The sequence below is a fragment of the Amia ocellicauda genome, chromosome 1 (assembly GCF_036373705.1).
Source record: "Amia ocellicauda isolate fAmiCal2 chromosome 1, fAmiCal2.hap1, whole genome shotgun sequence".
Lineage (NCBI taxonomy): Eukaryota > Metazoa > Chordata > Actinopteri > Amiiformes > Amiidae > Amia > Amia ocellicauda.
Window position 1 is genome coordinate 33,350,437 of NC_089850.1, and position 18,455 is coordinate 33,368,891.

General features: G+C 35.7%; 2 protein-coding genes across 3 annotated transcripts; one reads left to right on the forward strand and one right to left on the reverse strand.

Moving 5' to 3' along the window:
- Nucleotides 1-183: 183 nt before the first annotated feature.
- Nucleotides 184-6,254, reverse strand: LOC136748571 (desmin). 2 transcript variants are annotated; one of them, XM_066702438.1, is made up of 11 exons: nt 5,980-6,254; nt 4,546-4,696; nt 3,820-3,969; nt 3,289-3,408; nt 3,040-3,135; nt 2,816-2,950; nt 2,175-2,285; nt 1,610-1,720; nt 1,261-1,385; nt 868-1,017; nt 184-468 (listed from the first exon to the last, which is right to left on the reverse strand). In XM_066702438.1, the coding sequence occupies exons 1-11, from the start codon at nt 6,171-6,173 to the stop codon at nt 375-377; spliced, it is 1,437 nt and encodes a 478-aa protein (XP_066558535.1). In that variant the 5' UTR covers nt 6,174-6,254; the 3' UTR covers nt 184-374. The 2 variants fall into 2 exon arrangements, with proteins under 2 accessions (XP_066558535.1, XP_066558543.1); XM_066702446.1 differs by having other exon boundaries at nt 375-463.
- Nucleotides 6,255-8,078: 1,824 nt separating this feature from the next.
- Nucleotides 8,079-17,713, forward strand: ccnc (cyclin C). Its single transcript, XM_066702491.1, has 12 exons — nt 8,079-8,224; nt 9,254-9,360; nt 9,823-9,907; nt 10,009-10,078; nt 10,233-10,284; nt 10,637-10,692; nt 13,426-13,461; nt 13,626-13,717; nt 13,863-13,930; nt 14,254-14,333; nt 14,669-14,787; nt 15,288-17,713. Exons 1-12 carry the CDS (start codon nt 8,193-8,195, stop codon nt 15,340-15,342), a joined length of 852 nt encoding a protein of 283 aa, XP_066558588.1. The 5' UTR covers nt 8,079-8,192; the 3' UTR covers nt 15,343-17,713.
- The last annotated feature ends 742 nt before the right edge of the window (nt 17,714-18,455 follow it).

Here is an 18,455-nt window from a genome sequence, read left to right on the forward strand (position 1 = left end):
GGTTATGTATCATATCGGCGGTAATAACGGACATAAAATAGTGCGATTTTAATACCTAAAAAGTTATCTATGTGTATCCTATGTAAATATTAGTTTCTGTTCTCATTGTACATCAAGTACAATATTTTGTTCAGCTCAAAAACCACAGATTATATTAAATGTCTAACAGAAAAGAGGTCAAAGTGATTTGCTGATATCTTTATTTTGGCTTCCAGATGAAAAGCAACTAATGCACAGAGGTAATGCAAAGTGCAGGGGTACGGTTAAAGCCACTTGTCATACATCCGACCTGTTAAAAGCACTTGGGATGTTAGAAATATTAAGGCAAAGCTCTAGCAAATATGAAGTTATAGAGACGCAAATGTTTCCCTGGTTTAGTCTTCATCGATGTCATCCGCAGCACCGGAAATGGTTATCGTCCGTTCTTGGGTATCTTTCTGCAAAGTGTCATCTTCTGTTTTAACTGTTCTGAGGGAAACCAACATCTGGATTAAACACCCGCCACACCTGTGATCTTGCTGTGAGTGTTTGATAATGTTATAAACGTGTTCAACTATTGCACAGCATACACAAATAACCATAAAGGCTCTGATTGAACAATCTGATTTTATGTTATTTTAATCAAGAGAGCCACAATTAAAATAACAATTGTATCTCATAGTTCGTGGTCTGTCCATAGTTTAAATTTAATAATACATTATTTTTTGTTTTGTTTAGTTTAGTTTTTTATTACATACAAAACGGACAGGTCTGCTGCAATTAACCCGTTCTATGAAGGCACTTACTCGTGAATGACAGCTTTTAACAGAGAGCACGTTAATCTCGGCTTTTTCGTCATTGCATTGCTATTAAAAAGGTTACTTTTACCTGATGAGAACAGTTTTCCTCTCAGTCATCTCCACGGCTTGTTCATTGGAGATGCTCTCGATGGCCCCCATCTGCCCCAGCATGCCGCTCATCAGCTGCGGGCTGCTGACCAGGCAGGCCAGCCGGGAGTCCTCGCCCTCGATCAGCTTCCTGCACCAACACACACAGCTCGATTTCTGACACTCTGCACTTCATCTATCTGAGAGTTAACGCATTTCAAATACAAAGTCACAGACAGGCCTACTATCAAGGTTACTGGATTCACATTGAATTTATTTCTCCATGTATCCCGATTAAACAAACAAACAAAAAACATTATATTCACAAACAAGTATCACTTTGAATGCAATATTCATTTTATACATAAACCTTCCTATTGATGCTATATGTTACCTGTATGTGGTGATTTCAATATCAAGAGCCATTTTAATATTCAGTAGGTCCTGGTATTCACGGAGATGAAGAGCAATTTTCTCCTTTGTGGATTTTAACTCTTCCTGGAGTCTCTTTATCTTTTCCTGAAAAAATTAAAATAAAATAAAAACACTAAATACTTTGGGTTTCACCGAACAAGGATAATGTTAAGGTCAAGTATACATTGGCTACTTCAAGTATAGAGGCGAATTTAAAACAATCGAGAGCCTATTCTGTTGTCTGTTTCACAGTTTCATGTGAAAATATGATTTTGAAAATGAAGTATTGGTACTAGCATTGTGAGTTGATGTGCTACCCAATATTGTACCTGCAGATCTTCAATCTCCTTCTTGTATTTCTCCTGCGCGTCGCGGATTTGCGCCTCCAGAGCCGCGTTCCTGATTTTAAGGTTCTCCAGCTCCCGCTCTTTGCTCTGGATCTGCAAAAAGCATTGGATTGAATTTCTATTTCTTTTAGCTCAGATTAACAATCTTCCAACCGTTCGACAATGGTTTAAATCTTGTCTCATCTGGGGGAAATATCTCCTCTTTGGTCCACACCTTGTTCTAAATTATTGTATTACACAGAACGCAACATTTATTACCAGATAACGTGCAGAGTTTGTATTTTATTTGGTTGCCCATTGTTTCAATCCGATAATGTTGTACTATTCGCGCTCATTTTGATCTGTTTACATGTAACTTGAATTACTGTAAATGATAGTTTTGATGGCAATGAGTTGAATATGTGAAATGATGTACAATACATGTTTAAGTACAATGCATTTGTGAATTAAAACCCAGAGTCACCCCAGAATATGTGAATTAAACTTGAAATAATAATCATCATCATCATCGTCATCATCATTAGGACCTATACAATGAATTACTCACGTCTCTTTTCCAGCCTGCAATTTCTTCTCTCACGCTTCTGACTCTCTCCGCATGCTTTGTAGAAGCCTGGTTAAGGTCTTGAAATTTATTTTTATACCAAGCATCCATTTCCTGAAAAAGGGAAAAATATATGTGTAAGCCCAAAGGTGGTATCCATTTGACTATAGTCTATGCACAACCAATAATTTAAAATTATATATATTCTATATCCATGCTGACGTTAATACCTGTATACCATGTCAGACGTTTTTCTAACTGTATGGAAAATAATCTGCATGCATGACATATAATATGCGTGGAATAAAACCAAGCACAGTAGGGAGCATCCGCAAACACAACAGTGTCGATAGCTGATAGAATGCAGGTCAAGCATTACACAGTGTTTGGTGCTCATTTTATATATTCGTGCTTTCTCTCTTTATAATTCTATTAACCATACTTTTCACATGTGTGGAAATGCGAGGAAATGGGTATGTGCAAATTCCACAAGGCTAAAATAAAAAGGCAAATGTAGATGCAATGTCTTGTCAGCAGGCTTCATATAATATATATATATATATATATATATATATATATATATATATATATATATATATATATATATATATATATTTTTTTTTTTTTTTTTTTTTGTAATGTACCTGTAAATTCTTGGCAGCGATGTCGTCATACTGAGACTGGATCTGTTTCAGAGCAGCGGCCAGGTCAGGCAGGGAGAAGCTGATGTCCACAGTGGTCACCACACTGTAAATCTGTTTCATGAGCTCTTCGATTTCCTGGATGGGATCAAAGAAGGATTCTCACCTGAAACCGATTCTGTCGGTAACACATTTCAATAGGACAACACAGTTCTAACCTCCATTACCTCTTTGTGGACCCTCTGGAGGAATGCGATTTCCACCTCAAGGTTTTCCTGTTGTTTCTCCAGGGCAATGCGCGAAGATGTAGCGGCGTCCACATCCTAAGACATAAGACGTGAGTTAGTAACACATACACTGGCATACATGTATAGACTACAGATTATTAACAAGTTGTGCATGTATGTCAAGCTAGCTAAACCTGTATGTATGTTGTAAGGTAACATTTCAGTGAAATCATCAGTGTGGTCTCTTACTGGGCGGAAAGCTTCGATCTCCTGTTCGGCTTTCTTTCTGGCCTCAAAGGCTTCTTCATATTTTACTTTCAGTGCCTCCAGCTGGGCAGTCACCGCCTCTTTAGCTGCTATAGACATGTCCTGGAAATATCAAATATCAGTTATATGCAGATAAATACTTCATATCATTGATAACTAAAAGAAGAAAGAAAAGGCGACACTAAATAGAAAGAAGCGTGCTTATGAAACACTAGCGGTTTGTTGTGTAAGTGGCACAATTATGCCACAATGTGGAATAACTTTCTTTTATTTTGTTGTTCTGTATTAATAAGATACACGTTTCTTTATTTCCTTCACATTAATATGATCATAATTAGCTGTTCATTACATATCTCCTCTATATCCTGGAAAGGGAATCCCCTACAGGTAAGTGCACAGGTGCTCAGTACAAGGAAAGAGACGCTTCTGAGAAGATTGTACAGGTTATCGGGGCGTTAGACGCTGTTAAACTGGTAGTCTTCCAGACTGGGTAAAAGTTGGGCTGTGACATACCCGCTGCATCCTCATCTGATCAGCGATCTTCTTCAGCTCCCGGAGCTGCTCCTCATAAAGGACCCTCAGTCCGGACGGCTTGACAAAGCGCTGCTGCAGGGCTTCGATCTCCGCCTCCAGCAGCTTGTTCTGCTGCTCCAAGTTGCGGACCTGCCAGATAATCAATAATCCAAAAATACAACAGATTCCTAATATTTCATACACACTCAGATATGCCTGCTGCACAGATACGTGGCAGTAATGAACATCGCTATGTTGTTTCTGCCTGCCAGGAGGGCGAAATACACAATCTGTTTTACATCCAAGCGTGGCCAAATCGGAGAAATGCATTCAGAGAGATTTCTACATTCAAAGCCACTAATATATATATATATATATATATATATATATATATATATATATATATATATATATATATATATACATACAAACATACTATAATATGTGTGTGTATGCTCATTAGAATATTGAAACACCTTTCAGGTTACATTTTTCCGCACATTTGGGATGCATTACATATGTACATTGATGTTTTGAAGCAATTTGTGTGCAAGCCCGTGTGTGGGTTAGATGGAAATTGTCAAATTGAATGTTTTTGAGATTAAAATTGATTATTAGATGGTTACAATTAAATCTGGACACTGCCATTCACATTTTATTGTATTCAATTCAGTTTGTGTTCTGGGTATTTGATGGCGTTGAATAAGACAGAAAAGGGAAATTTGCCTTTTCAATGTATGCTGCCAGTCTGTCATTGAGCACCACCATCTCCTGCCTCTCAGTGGTCCTTGTGCTCAGGAATGCCTGGTTCTCCGCAGCAGCTGCATCCAGATCGAGAGCTGGCCCCATCCCAGCACCCAGACAGATTGCCCCCATGCTGAAATGACAATTAATTAACATTTTATTTACAATACATCCGAGCATATATTACAATAAGACATATGCAGAGTAATGTGTTATTTATGGGACCACGAACGCCACAGAAGGCGATATGAAACGTGTTTCTTTTTATTCTACACCAAGTTAAACCATGGATTAAGCAGTCAAAATATAACTCATACAACCTTTTGCTGAAATATGTGAAAGCAGATTAAGTGTATATGTGAAAATAAATTGAATGCTTGAGTTGCATTTTGACAAAGAGCTGTGGTATTTTTAAAATTAATTTTTTGAGCTCGTTTGTGGTTAGCACTTTGATAATATTATCTCATCCTGCATGCTTGGTTAATGGAAAACATCAACTTGGTTGTTTCTACTATTATAAAATAATGAAGATAATAATGTGTAAGTTATTAATCTTTAACAGGGATATGTTTCCATTTACATATATGAACCAGAATGTTCAGAATGAATATCTGTACAGGTTACCACTTGATGTCCTTTTTTTGATGAAGACTACATTTTTGCCCGACAAAGCCTATACATAAAGCACAATCAAACCTCTCTCTTGTCAAGTTGTCATAGACCACAATTTGACTATTCACAACCCCAAAAAAATAAAACATGGTATAATTGTCACATACACACAAACACACACACACATAGATACATTTGTGTGTGTGTGTATGTGTTCATGTGTAAAAATATTGAATTATAAATATAAATCTGTTAATATTAAAAACTGAATTTGCTAAGAGGGCAAATCCCTTAATTTAATAGTTTTAAAACAGCCCAGCATATAAAAGAATGTGCAGTCATTCAATCAATTGAATAATAGCTCAGATAGGTTAAAGTGATTCCTATGCCTGCTACTTTTAGTTTCTGTTGAGTTAAAACTTTAGATTTTTTATTACTTTGCCAGGATTCACTTCAATCTGTTAGTGTTGACTCTTTTCAGACTTTTTGGAATTACTTCAACATGTCTGTGATATAGACATATCTTCTAAAGAATATAAAGATTTCTTTTTTCTCCAAAGAATAAATAACACTTTTTTCAGTTCTCTCTGTATAATTGACTGTACTGTGTCTATGTCAGCAACTTGTAAGTCTGTGAGTCTACAATGCTTTACTATTAAAAAAGTCAGTTCTCCACACTGTCTTCATCAAGTCAGAATACATGTTTTGACTGCACTTTCTTTGATGCTGCAGGTTCTGCATGAAAGAAATCCAGGTCTTATTTATTCAATTCAGTTTTTTCTTGCTGCTTCTCGATATCCCTACCTGCCTATGCGAGGTCTGAGAGTTGCTGAGCTTGTTCTCCTGGTGGAGGCCGTGCGGGAGTAGCTGGCAGAGCGGTGCCTGGCCTCCCTGGTGCGAGGGGGAGAGGGGCTGGACACCCGCACCTGATAGGAAGAGGAGATGCCATCCTCGAAATGGCGACGGTATGAAGAAATCCTCTCTGGGCTGCAGCTCATTTTGACACTGTGTTTTGTTGTCTTCCTTTTCTTCTGGGTGCTGCTGGCTGCTGGAGGAGACAGGGACCCACCAAACTGTACTGCAGGAGCCAGGGGAAGGCTGTCCTTTTTATACTTCTACATGTGCCTGTTGTACTCATGAGGCATCACCTCTGGAATTTCCAACCTAAGTTCAATAAGGAGGCTGACCTTCCCTATGAATATTTGTCAAAGTCATGGGAAGAGTTTAATATCTTAAAAATAGAAGGATTACCCAATTAGGCAGAGTGTTGATCTAATGCTTTTGGATGTGAGTGAAGTTTAATTGCATGCAAAGCAGGGCCAAGAGCAAACAATTGAATTCATCTTATCAGGGTGTACTGTAATATGAGGCATTTTCTCCAAAGGTTTGACATAAACAGTCATTAGTTGGCGAGCATTCATGACAGAAAAGAAACAACTGGCACAGTAGAAGAAAAGGGATTAGCTGAAAATATAAATTAGAGCTGGGGATGTCTCAGGTTTATGCATGGAATGATTTAAAGACATGAACAAAGACAATTGCAATCTGCACATATATTTTTCTTGAATCAGCCATCTATGAAAAGCTGTCATGGTATGAATTCTTTTTTTAAAAAAGGTTTCAATACATTTAGAAGCCCTGATCACTTCTTATTCATAATCAGAGTAGTAATGTTTAGACTCATTAGACTTCATCACTATGCCTTCCTGCATTCTTTTAATGTTGTGATACAAATATACCATGTTATTTAAAACAAACAAACAAAAAGCACAATACATTTTTTTTATGTAATTCAAATTATTTTAGCAGTATCAGGCGATGGAGCAGCCCATTTGACAGTGGGCAGCACTCAGAGATTCCTTCCAGTTAAGTCAGTTTTGCACACATGTGGAAAGTGCATGGGGTCATTGTCTCCCTCTGATGTGAACAAAGCCTAAATTAGTTTAAACACTGCCTTGCCATATCACACAACAATTTTTTTCCTTACATACTAAAATTAGAAGATTTTGTAAAAACTGACTACATTGAGATTAGATAATGCAAGAAATTAGGTACTTGACACATTGTACTGTTTCATTTTGTTTTAAACACACTTTTACATTATTTTAATAGCATGCTGCTTATTTGCCTTAATAGCACAGCAGCACAAAATGTTTCCAGTTTAAACATATTTCCTTATACTCATGCTAAAGGGTATTATTATTATTATCAATAATAATAATAATAATAATAATAATAATAATAATAATAATAATAACAACAACAACAACAACAACAACAATGATATCATGATAACACAACTTCTATTGAATTTGATTACAAAAATGAATTACCTGCTGTGTCATACATATGAATTTCCTCTATATGTCAGTTGACTTTTGTATTGGATTAAAGTAGCCTACTAAAATAAAATATATTGAAGCATTTACGAATGAATGAAACTATTATATAATAGATTATAGATGTGTCTATATAGATGTGGCTATAGGTTGATAGAAGTTTAATGTGATAGAGAGTAGTTTGTTTTTAGTATATATAATAATAATAATAATACAAATTATATATATATATATATATATTAGGATGGCTTGATGATAAAACACACTGGGAAGATAATACTTTACATTAATTTAATTTATAACTTATATCAACAGGAAATGTTTTTTCTATCTTTCTGATTTACATATATATCAGCCATATATATATACATACATGGATCCACCCTGAAAGTAACCCCACATAGATAACAATTGTAAACATCGTATGTGGTTATCGCTCATCATTTCTGTTATATTAAAATGCATGTTATGGACATATGAAAAAGTGCCAGTGTTTATCCGGAACCTTTAGCGCCGCCGAGGGGGGAAGGTTTAATAGGCGGCACCCGCAGTCGGATCCCTGTGTTGTTACACGCAGAGAATCAAACGAAAACAGTAACTTCGTTTATAGAGACTGAGCAGCGCTGCCGAGAAGAGCACGACAACACGTTTACATAGTCTGCCTCGCCTGTTTGCGTGATGGCAGGAAACTTCTGGCAGAGCTCACATTAGTAAGTCATCTTTCGATAGAAAATGTAACTATTCTGCGGTGGTCTGTTTAGAAAATCTGTTTGTTTTTGGGCCTAAAATATTTGTATTCAAATAGTATATTTCAGTACAGGGCTGATATTGTCCCGTACGACAGCTTATTTGAAGTGTCGCTTATTCAATCGTGTACATTACATACCATAACACCTTCCCATTCCAGTATGTTGTGCATGTAAATGGTTTTATGTGGATGTAACTTACTCCTTCGTAAAGTGTTACTTAATTGTTATTTTACGTACCCAATTTGGTCATTTATTTCAGACATAAACTGGAGACTAAAATACAAATGTATCTCTAGAGTATTTTGGTTGATGTCTTGAATCCTGGCAGTCGTCTCAGCCCATTGGGAAATCTCATTTACTGCTCATGCTTTTTGATGGTGATTTTCGTTGGGTTTATGGTATTTTTCTCTTCTCTCACACACACACACACACACACACACACACACACACACACCTATAGCCTACAAAGTTTCAATAAATGTATAACTGTATATTTGTTTATTCGCTTATTATTTTTTCTTAACATTTAGGAATTAATGCAACACCAAGCTACAGTGTTACTGTTGTGTTTCTGTGCTCCACGTTGTAATATTGGTGTTGTTACAATTAATGTATCTGTCAGGGAGGACTGGTGATTTTAATATATCAGTGGATTCCTGCAAATGGATTAGCTTTGTCAATCATCCAGTTACATACATAGTTGTTAAGGAGTTCAATGCACAATTACGGCATTCTTTAATTATTTAATAAATAACTATACTCATTGTTATTGCAAAGCATAGACTCAACTGAAGCACAATCATTACAATGGAAGCATTCATAAGCGGCTGTGAGAAAAATCTAATCTGCAAACTATCAGAAAACTAAAGGAAATCGTATATATAGTATATGTATGTTATATAATTTATTCTGATAGCTATACTGAAACTTTGAAATGGTGAAATGACTGCAGTGGGAATGCCACTTTCTGATCATTCTTGCTTTCATTAGTTTGCAGTGGATCCTTGACAAACAAGATTTGATGAAGGAGCGCCAGAAGGACTTGAAGTTTCTTACAGAAGAAGAGTACTGGAAATTGCAGATATTCTTTGCTAACGGTTGGTTTGATGGTTCAGACTGTAGCTGTGAAAAATGTTTGTCAATTTAATACAGGAAAAATGTGGATAAATGTTTTGAGATTCACCTTATGGGTTGAAAAAGACAAAAGACTTTAAAATATTCAAAAACAACTCAGTAATCTATAGATAAATACGGGTATTAATGAAGATCTTTAATAGTTTGAATACTGTTCTACTAGCCTATACCTCAGTTGAAAATCAATGGTTCCCTATTAAAATGTCCCAAATGGGCTTACACACACATTTTAAAGTATTTAACCTATACTTGTAAGTGTAAGTATAAATGTAAGTGTATCCTTAAAGAAGCTCCTTTATAGTTCAAGGTTGTGGAAGGTGTTAGATTCCAAATTGGGAGGGTAAAGTTTAAATATTGCAGATTTTTATTTAAACTTTTTTTATGAAATCTGGAATGTTTCTTGATTTGAATGTTTTTTGCTGCAGTGATTCAGGCCTTAGGAGAACATCTGAAGCTCAGGCAGCAGGTTATAGCCACAGCTACTGTGTACTTCAAGCGATTTTATGCCAGGTAAGGGAAGTCTATCTACAGAACCTGTGCTTGCCTGATCACAAGATTTAAATTCTTAGTTATTTTTTCAACAACGCAAGTAATTTTTCCCCCTTTCACAGATACTCTCTTAAAAGTATAGATCCTGTTCTCATGGCTCCAACCTGTGTGTTCTTGGCATCCAAAGTAGAGGTGAGCTTAATGTCACACTTTCTATATTGTGAAATCTTGGTTTCATTCAATCTCATGGTAGAAAAGCGTTATATATGTTGGATGCGTTTCTTTGTTTGTCTGGGGATAGGAGAAAGCAGTCCAGGCTAATTATTGATTCGCTTTTTATCTACAGGAATTTGGTGTTGTTTCAAATACCAGATTGATCTCAGCTGCTACATCTGTATGTAAGTGAATTTACACATTATTGTAGAATCTGCATTTTCAACACGTTTACTGTATAGGTATTTATTGATCTGTATACATTTGTCTTTATGTTACAACAGAAAATATCTTCCTAGTGCAGGTGACACATTTTCCAACAGTCGGTTCAAATTGAAAATATTCAATATTTAAATAACTTTACATATTCATCCTCGGTATTCATGTCTCATGGAACTGTCTGTTATTGATATGTGTGGAAATCAGTAATGTCTCCTGAACGTCTGCTAATTAATATTGACCTGATATTTTAAGATGTAAAAGAAATAGTACAGTAAAATGGTTAAACTTAATGCTCGTATTTTGTTTTATTTTCAGTAAAAACTAGGTTTTCTTACGCTTTTCCAAAGGAGTTTCCCTACAGGATGAATCATGTGAGTATTAAATCTTTAGAAACTAATACACTGAGGACAATAAGGAGATTGATTTATTTTTCCTGTAATTGTATCTTTTACCTATATTTTATTATATACACTACTGTTCAGAAGTTTGCGGTCAGTTAGAAATTACCTTGTTTTCAAAAGAAAAGCATATTTTATTCCATTAAAATAACATCAAATTGATCAGAAATGCAGTGTAGACATTGTTAATGTTGTAAATGACTGTTGTAGCTGGAAACGGCTGATTTGTAATGGAATATCTACATAGGCATACAAAGGCCCATTACCAGCAACCATCAGTCCTGCGTTCCAATGACACGTTGTGTTTGCTAATCCAAGTTTATCATTTTAAAAGGCTAATTGATTATTAGAAAACCCTTTTGCAATTATGTTAGCATGGCTGAAAACTGTTGTGCTGATTAAAGAAGCAATACAACTGTCCTTTTTTGGACTAGTTGAGTATCTGGAGCATCAGCAATTGTGGGTTTGATTACAGGCTCAAAATGGCCAGAAACAAATAACTTTCTTCTGAAACTCGTCAGTCTATTCTTGTTCTGAGAAATTAAGGCTATTCCATGTCAGAAATTGCTAAGAAACTGAAGATCTCGTACAACGCTGTGTACTACTCCCTGCACAGAACATCGCAAACTGGCTCTAACTAGAATAGAAAGAGCAGTGGGAGGCCCCGGTGCACAACTGAGCAAGAGGACAAATACATTAGTGTGTCTAGTGTGAGAAACAGATGCCTCACAGGTCTTCAACTGGCAGCTTCATGAAATAGTACCCGCAAAACACCAGTCTCAACGTCAACAGTGAAGAGATTGAAGAAGGAAGGCTATCACTCATGATTTTGCAACACCATGCCATACCCTGTGGACGGTGCTTGATTGGAGCCAATTTCCTCCTACAACAGGACAATTACCCAAAGCACAGTTCCAAACTATGCCAGAACTATTTAGGGAAGAAGCAGTTGGCTGGTATTCTGTGTATAATGGAGTGGCAGCACAGTCACCGGTTCTCAACCCTATTGAGCTGTTGTGGGAGCAGTTTGACCATATGGTACGTAAGAAGTGCCCATCAAGCCAATCCAACTTGTGGGAGGTGCTTCAGGAAGCATGGGGTGAAATCTCTTCAGAATGCCAAAGGTCTGCAGGGCTGGAATTGCTGCAAATTGAGGATTCTTTGACGAAAGCAAAGTTTGAAGGACACAATTATTATTTCAATTAAAAATAATTATTTCTAACCTTGTCAAATACTATATTTCCTATTCATGTTGCTATATTTCCTATTCCTATGTATGTTTTTATGGAAAACAAGGGAATTTTTATGTGACCCCAAACTTTTGAACGGTAGTGTATTTCAAACGTGATGCTTTGTGTTTTTGCTTTGGTGAAATTACATTTTGGCGAGATATTTGACTGGGAGGAATCCTAAGCAATGTAAGGTAATGCAGAGATCTGGAGCCAATGTTTAAATATTTCTGCACGTTGCCTTTGAGACACTGCAATACCTCTCGCCAGCCTTTGTTTTCAGTTTACTCAGATTGTTAGTTTTGAAGGGAAAATAATCTGAGCAAGAACAGCTAAAAATAACACAGGACACTGTAAGAAAGAAAATGGAAACTATACGAATATCATGCATTGAAAATCTGAACACATAATTACAATGTTATAGTGTACACAATTCCCATTTAAGTATAGACTCATTACTCTGGAATAGTAATTAGTGTCCTGCTGTATACATTAATGTTAGTTATTCATGTGAATGCGAGGCCTGTTAGTAACTATGCAAGATGTAGCTACAGAGAACCAGCAACAGTATACTGAATACAAATACATCTGTGTCAAACACTGAGTATTTTACAGTATATACTCGGTGGATGTGAATGTGCATTCTGGAAGTAGGTGTTAAATACAAATGCAATGTTCAGATACAGGTTTTGTGCAGGAATATTAGTTTTTTACCATCCAGAGAGATGCTTAGTGCTGTACAGAAGTGCTCAGATGTTGAGTCTTGCTCTGTACTCTTCTCTGTATAGAATTGCAGCTTGCTTTGATCATTCATAAATTATAACCATAACATTGTCTATCTTTTTTAATTTTAGAAAATAAGAATTCATAGTTAGATCAGACTTTATTTTAAATCAGACATTGAACAACTAGAAGCATAAGGAATGCATCAAAATAACTCACCCCAAAACAGAGAGAGCTACACTTTATTACTTCAACTTCAACAGGAGTGATTGAGAGTGAAATAAATTGGATGGCAACTTCAGAGACTTAAGCTAATTAGCATTTACAGTGCAGTTTTGTGCTCTGGTGTGTAGTACTGTAATAGTTCTGTAGTGTGGTTGCTACATTCTACAATGCATACCACTAAGTTACTGGAAGAGCACCAGAAGTGTAATTAATTATTTGCGTCACTGAAGATGATTCATGTTTCCAGGCTTGCATATTTGTTTTGAATTTGCTAAATAAGATATGTCAGTTAGAAGCAATATTGCAATATTGCTCCAAATTATAAGATATGAGCTATTTTAAAATCCGTTAAGTGTTCAAGCATGGTTCACACATTACGAGATTTTAATATGAATTTACTTCTAACCTTAAAGAAGTATTTTTCTCTCATCTCATACAATTGAGAGAGAAAATAAATATTTGTTCTTGCACGAATACTAATTTAAATGTATGTGTTTCTTTTATTGATTTTGTTGTGTTTTCTTTCTAGATATTGGAATGTGAATTCTATCTGTTAGAACTAATGGTGAGTAGAATAGTAGATATGAATATTAGATGTATGATTGTCAGTTCATTGTCAACAATCCTAATATAATTTGACTTTTTCAAATAAATCTTAGTAGTTTGTAATATTATTTACTTTAATTTGTGGAATACATTGACCATACATTTTCTTTCAAATTCTTGCAGGATTGTTGTTTAATAGTCTACCATCCCTATAGACCTCTTCTTCAGTATGTACAAGACATGGGGCAAGAGGACATGTTGCTCCCTCTGGCATGGTATGACCTGTCTACTTTTGTAACAGCAGATAGCTAAGCTATATACTTATATATACTTAGCTTAAATTGAAGACAATTGTTGCTGTGAAATTATTTTTAATTACAACCACTCATGTATTATTTCATTTTCATGTTTTCTGTGCAGGAGAATTGTGAATGACACTTACAGGACAGATCTCTGTTTGCTTTATCCTCCATTTATGATTGCACTAGGTAAGATGCTACTTCTTTTCGAATTCACTTTAAGTTGCACTGATTATAATGTAGATGAACTCTGAGCCCAATCAGGGTATTTCCTGCTAGGATTCAATTACGCATTTTGAGATTTGAGTTGAAATGACATCTCTTTAAACTTCAAATTAGCCTTTTTACTCATCCAGCCTGCTCTGTGTTGCCCAAAGTATAAAACATTTACAATTGTAGTGTTAAAGAATGTACATTTATGAATTAGTATTACTTTCTTACCAGGATTAAAATATATATATATATATCTCCCTAAAAAGCATTCTTACTTCTTTTAATGTTTTATCTTTCAGCTTGTCTACATGTTGCTTGTGTTGTTCAGCAAAAAGATGCAAGGCAGTGGTTTGCTGAGCTATCCGTTGACATGGAAAAGGTAATGTTATCATTCATTTAAATAGATGGTCACTAGGTTCCCAAGTGACTCGACTGGGAAAGTCTGCTCGCAGTGTAGGGTGGGCCCTTTAGTCCAAATATCCCCTCTTACAATTAGGCTGCTTTTACTGGCATTCCCCATGCCATAGTAAACCATGGCCAAGCACCACCTGGCTCAGATAAGTCTGAAGCCTGTCAACATTTTCTTGCATTTTGTCTTGTGTTTATTTGAAAGCAGTGTAATCACTGAAAAGAACAAAATAATGTATTTTAGTAATTATACTTAAAACAAAACTGCCATGTCTTATTAACTTAAAAATATATTCATTCACATAGATCCTTGAGATCATCAGAGTCATTCTGAAGCTATATGACCAATGGAAAAACTTTGATGACCGAAAAGAAATGGCTGCAGTTCTCAACAAAATGCCTAAACCAAAGCCTCCTCCAAACAGGTACAGCATTTGCAATTTAACACGTCATCAGTTTAGGTAGATGTTTCATGGCTGGCTGTTTTAATAGATGCTGAGACAAGGACCGTAGACTCTAATATATGAGCTAATGACGTGGAGGATGACATGCGGATAGTCAAGAGTCTGCTGAATCCAGTGGGAAACATTTTTGGAAGGTTACCAGTTGCAGGCTCTGGTGTAGCAGTTCTTGTAGATTCTAGGAATCATATCCGATGAAAAAGGAAAAGTTTGTCTAATTGCATTACAATCAAACAATGGCAGATTGTCATGAATGTTAACTGTTATAATGGCCAGTTTTATTTCAGAATAAATGTCAGCACTTTATTTGGAATTATTGATCAAAGAAGAATGACTAACATGTCCATAAGGTTTCTTGATTTGTAAGATTTAGTCCAGTTTAAACATTAACACTCATTCCACACGACCAACCTGGACTCAATTGCTACATGAACATACAATGATTTCTGCTTCTTTGCCCACAGTGAGAGTGACCAGAGTTCCAATGGAAATCAAAACTCAACCTACAATCAATCCTAGGAACTGTGAAATTTGATGCAGCAGAATGTGTTTGAACCAGGGAGCAATACACACTTTATTCAGGAGTGAACAAGCTGGTGGCCCGTTGTATGGGCTATTCTTTCTTGGATGTATGACGCCATCTCCAACATGTCCACCGGACAATATTATGTATCTCAAGTTTTATTCATAATTTTGTAGACTTATGAATTCATGGTAGGTCTTATTAGCCTACTAGCATAAGGCACTCTCTTAATGTGTGTGGCCTTGTTACGGCTAGTATGCTTGAAAAGGGGGAAACATGATGTACCAAAACTAAACTGCTGGGTACAATCGGTGGAAAATCAGCTGAAATTCATAAGAATCGAAAGACTTGTTTCGTGGTGTTGTTTACTTCCTTGAAGAGTTGCACCGCCTAAAGTTAATTCTGTGGATTTCTGAAAATTGAGTTATGATTCCAAGAAAACTTGATTGGTAATATAAATATTTTATTGGCAATTGGTGAGTAGGTTGTAATTTCTTTGCACACCACTGTTTTGCATTACTTTCAGCAATAGATTAATGTTATAGAGGGGTTTGTGGCTTTGGGGAAAACAAATTATTGTGTTTACAGATATTGGTGTGTGAAACTATGGACCTTTTTGTTAGATTTTCTGGGCATTAGTTCTTCATGTTATTTTGACAGTGGGTTTCTGAGTACAAGGTGAGATGTTGGAGAATGTTTCAACATAAATATCTGAAGTTAATTGGGGGGCACTGTTAGAATACTTACAGTTTGCCTCTTTTTTGGTTTTTCTGACCTGTGACACAAGATTGTACACCTAAATGATTTTGAACATCCTCAGACAAAAATGTATATCTTGGCATCGGCTAAGCCTATCATATACCACTGAAAGCCACCGTTTCAATTGGTGCTATTCGGTACATTATTTTCTGTGTGTGTGTATGTGTTGAGTGTAAGGATTTCAGATTTTTGCAACAAGTGGATAATGTTTAGAAACAACTGTTAAACAGGAGTTACTACCTAATTGGGTATATGATGCATTAAACTAAATGTTTTGGGCAAGCTAGTTCACACTTGATCATTAAAAGCAACAATTCAAGAAACCAAATGGAGCACCACACATAATGATAATGGAAAAAAAATACTACTTTGTGATACCTCTGCTTTGAAAAGGATTGGATTTAATTTTAATTACTGCAATTATAATTAAAGCACTATGAATATACATGCAATTTGAAATATATATTAAGTAACTTATTTTTCCCCAAATCACACTTTGGCTAAACACACAAGATTGTAATAGTCAATTAATTCAAAATTACAGTACAATAAATCAGTTTTTGTTTTATTGAAGAATTGGTCTGTAACTCACTGTAAAGCTGGTCTATAGTTTGCTTTTCCAATTCTCTAGATACCGGTTGGATAATAGAAAGAAATGGCACAATATTTGCTTCACCAACATGATGGCTTTTATTTACATGTTAATGATTTTAAAGTACAAAGAAAGGCAAGTCTAAATGACAGGAATGTTTGAAGGGATGTGTGGTTGATTTATAACTTGCTGTAGATCACAAATGAGAGCACTTAGGTGCTTAGAACGACCATCTCTGAGCAGCTTGTTATATATTGGCTTCAGCAATTAATTGTCTTTCTTTATATAAGTTGGCTTAATACCTGGTGTAAGTGCTGTAATCTGAAAAAAGTTCTGTTCATTCATTCCAAGGCAGTATTCATAACTTGTCATAATACCCTGGAAAAGGAGAAAGTCCAACAGTAATGTGCTATGTATACTTTGACTGTGTCAGTGTCTTTTAGGAGTTATTTTTAGTAAGGATGTGGGTACACTTCATTTGACTGTATTACGTGCTTGTGGGTTCCTTATCAACAGGGGCTATTTTATTCCATCCATCACCTACTGAAGCACTGGTAATAGATAAACAATGCTTGAATGCCTTAAGAGTAAGCTGCTGGTTTCAAAATGATAAAACTTGATCAATGTAGACTGTGAAAATGTCTAAAGTTGAACTGTAATGACTGTTGCTTCAGCAGTTCAATGTAGTTTAATATAGTTGCTGGATTTGGATATTTCTATATTTTGTTAGCCAAGGACACATTCTAAACGGAAATGCAGCTGGAGGGGGAAAAATCCCTAAGGATCTTGTCACATAATTGTTCTTTGAATAAGTTAACATATTTCAATATCAGTGTCTTGCTTTATTTTTATGGTAGTAGTCCTTGCTCCTTTTATTGCATTATGTTCAATGATTTGTATTAGAACCTTTTGAAAAGTCTTCAGGTCAACAGACCTCGCTTCACTGTTTATTTCATTCATGCACTTGTTCAAGTACCACTTTTTAAAAACAAATTAAAGTATTACTTGACGTGTAAGTTGTTTTTTGTATGGTTATTAGGGGAATGGAATTGAAATTGTGCTAACTGAATCGCCACATTTTCGAACAGTGCTTTCTCAAGTGTTACCTCCTCACTTCCTTGCAATGTAAATTTCAAGAATGGTTATGAACACCTTGATTAAAAATTCACCAGTTGTCTTTAAGTGCAGCTCTTTAGACAATATGATCTGCAATGTCAAGATCACTACATTACTACAAAGGGAACTTTCTCTTTAGAAAAAATACAGATTAAAGAGATTTACAAGTACACTTTACAATACTTGTATAGAAACAAAGGATATGTGAGCACATACATTTATCATGTATACATATAGGGTACTTGAGTGAAATCATAAATGTGATGTGATTGAGATTAAACTGGGACAAAAGTCAAGGAAACCATGGCTATAGAGGTTTTACTCGTGAAAAATAATTTACATTTTTCATTTGCCCCCCCTTTACTTTAAGGAACTAGTCACAAAATTGCAATAAAAACTGTCTGTTGGATACTGAGTACAGTGGCTGGAATGTTTTTGACTTCAGAGTTATCAAGGTTGCAGACAATATGTAGCTTTAATACGCAACATATGGTGAAATTGCATGATATTCGTACCATACCAGGAACGCACTGTTGATTGAATCTTCAAGCTTAGCTATTCATTTAAGCTTTTTGATCCACATCCTGTATGAATAGGACATATTTTACCTAATCTGTTGTGTAGACAATAGCTTTCTCCTGA

What these genes read in the sequence shown, in the direction of transcription:
- LOC136748571 (XM_066702438.1), bottom strand. Translation starts at nt 6,173, where the DNA reads ATGAGCTGCAGCCCAGAGAGGATTTCTTCATACCGTCGCCATTTCGAG. An exon ending in TCGCTGCCAAGAATTTACAG is followed by an intron (nt 2,286 to 2,815) that starts GTACATTACAAA and finishes TCCCTTTTTCAG; the next exon opens with GAAATGGATGCTTGGTATAA. An exon ending in ATTGAAATCACCACATACAG is followed by an intron (nt 1,018 to 1,260) that starts GTAACATATAGC and finishes GTGTTGGTGCAG; the next exon opens with GAAGCTGATCGAGGGCGAGG.
- ccnc (XM_066702491.1), top strand. Translation starts at nt 8,193, where the DNA reads ATGGCAGGAAACTTCTGGCAGAGCTCACATTA. An exon ending in TTCTGGCAGAGCTCACATTA is followed by an intron (nt 8,225 to 9,253) that starts GTAAGTCATCTT and finishes TGCTTTCATTAG; the next exon opens with TTTGCAGTGGATCCTTGACA. An exon ending in TCCATTTATGATTGCACTAG is followed by an intron (nt 13,931 to 14,253) that starts GTAAGATGCTAC and finishes TTTATCTTTCAG; the next exon opens with CTTGTCTACATGTTGCTTGT.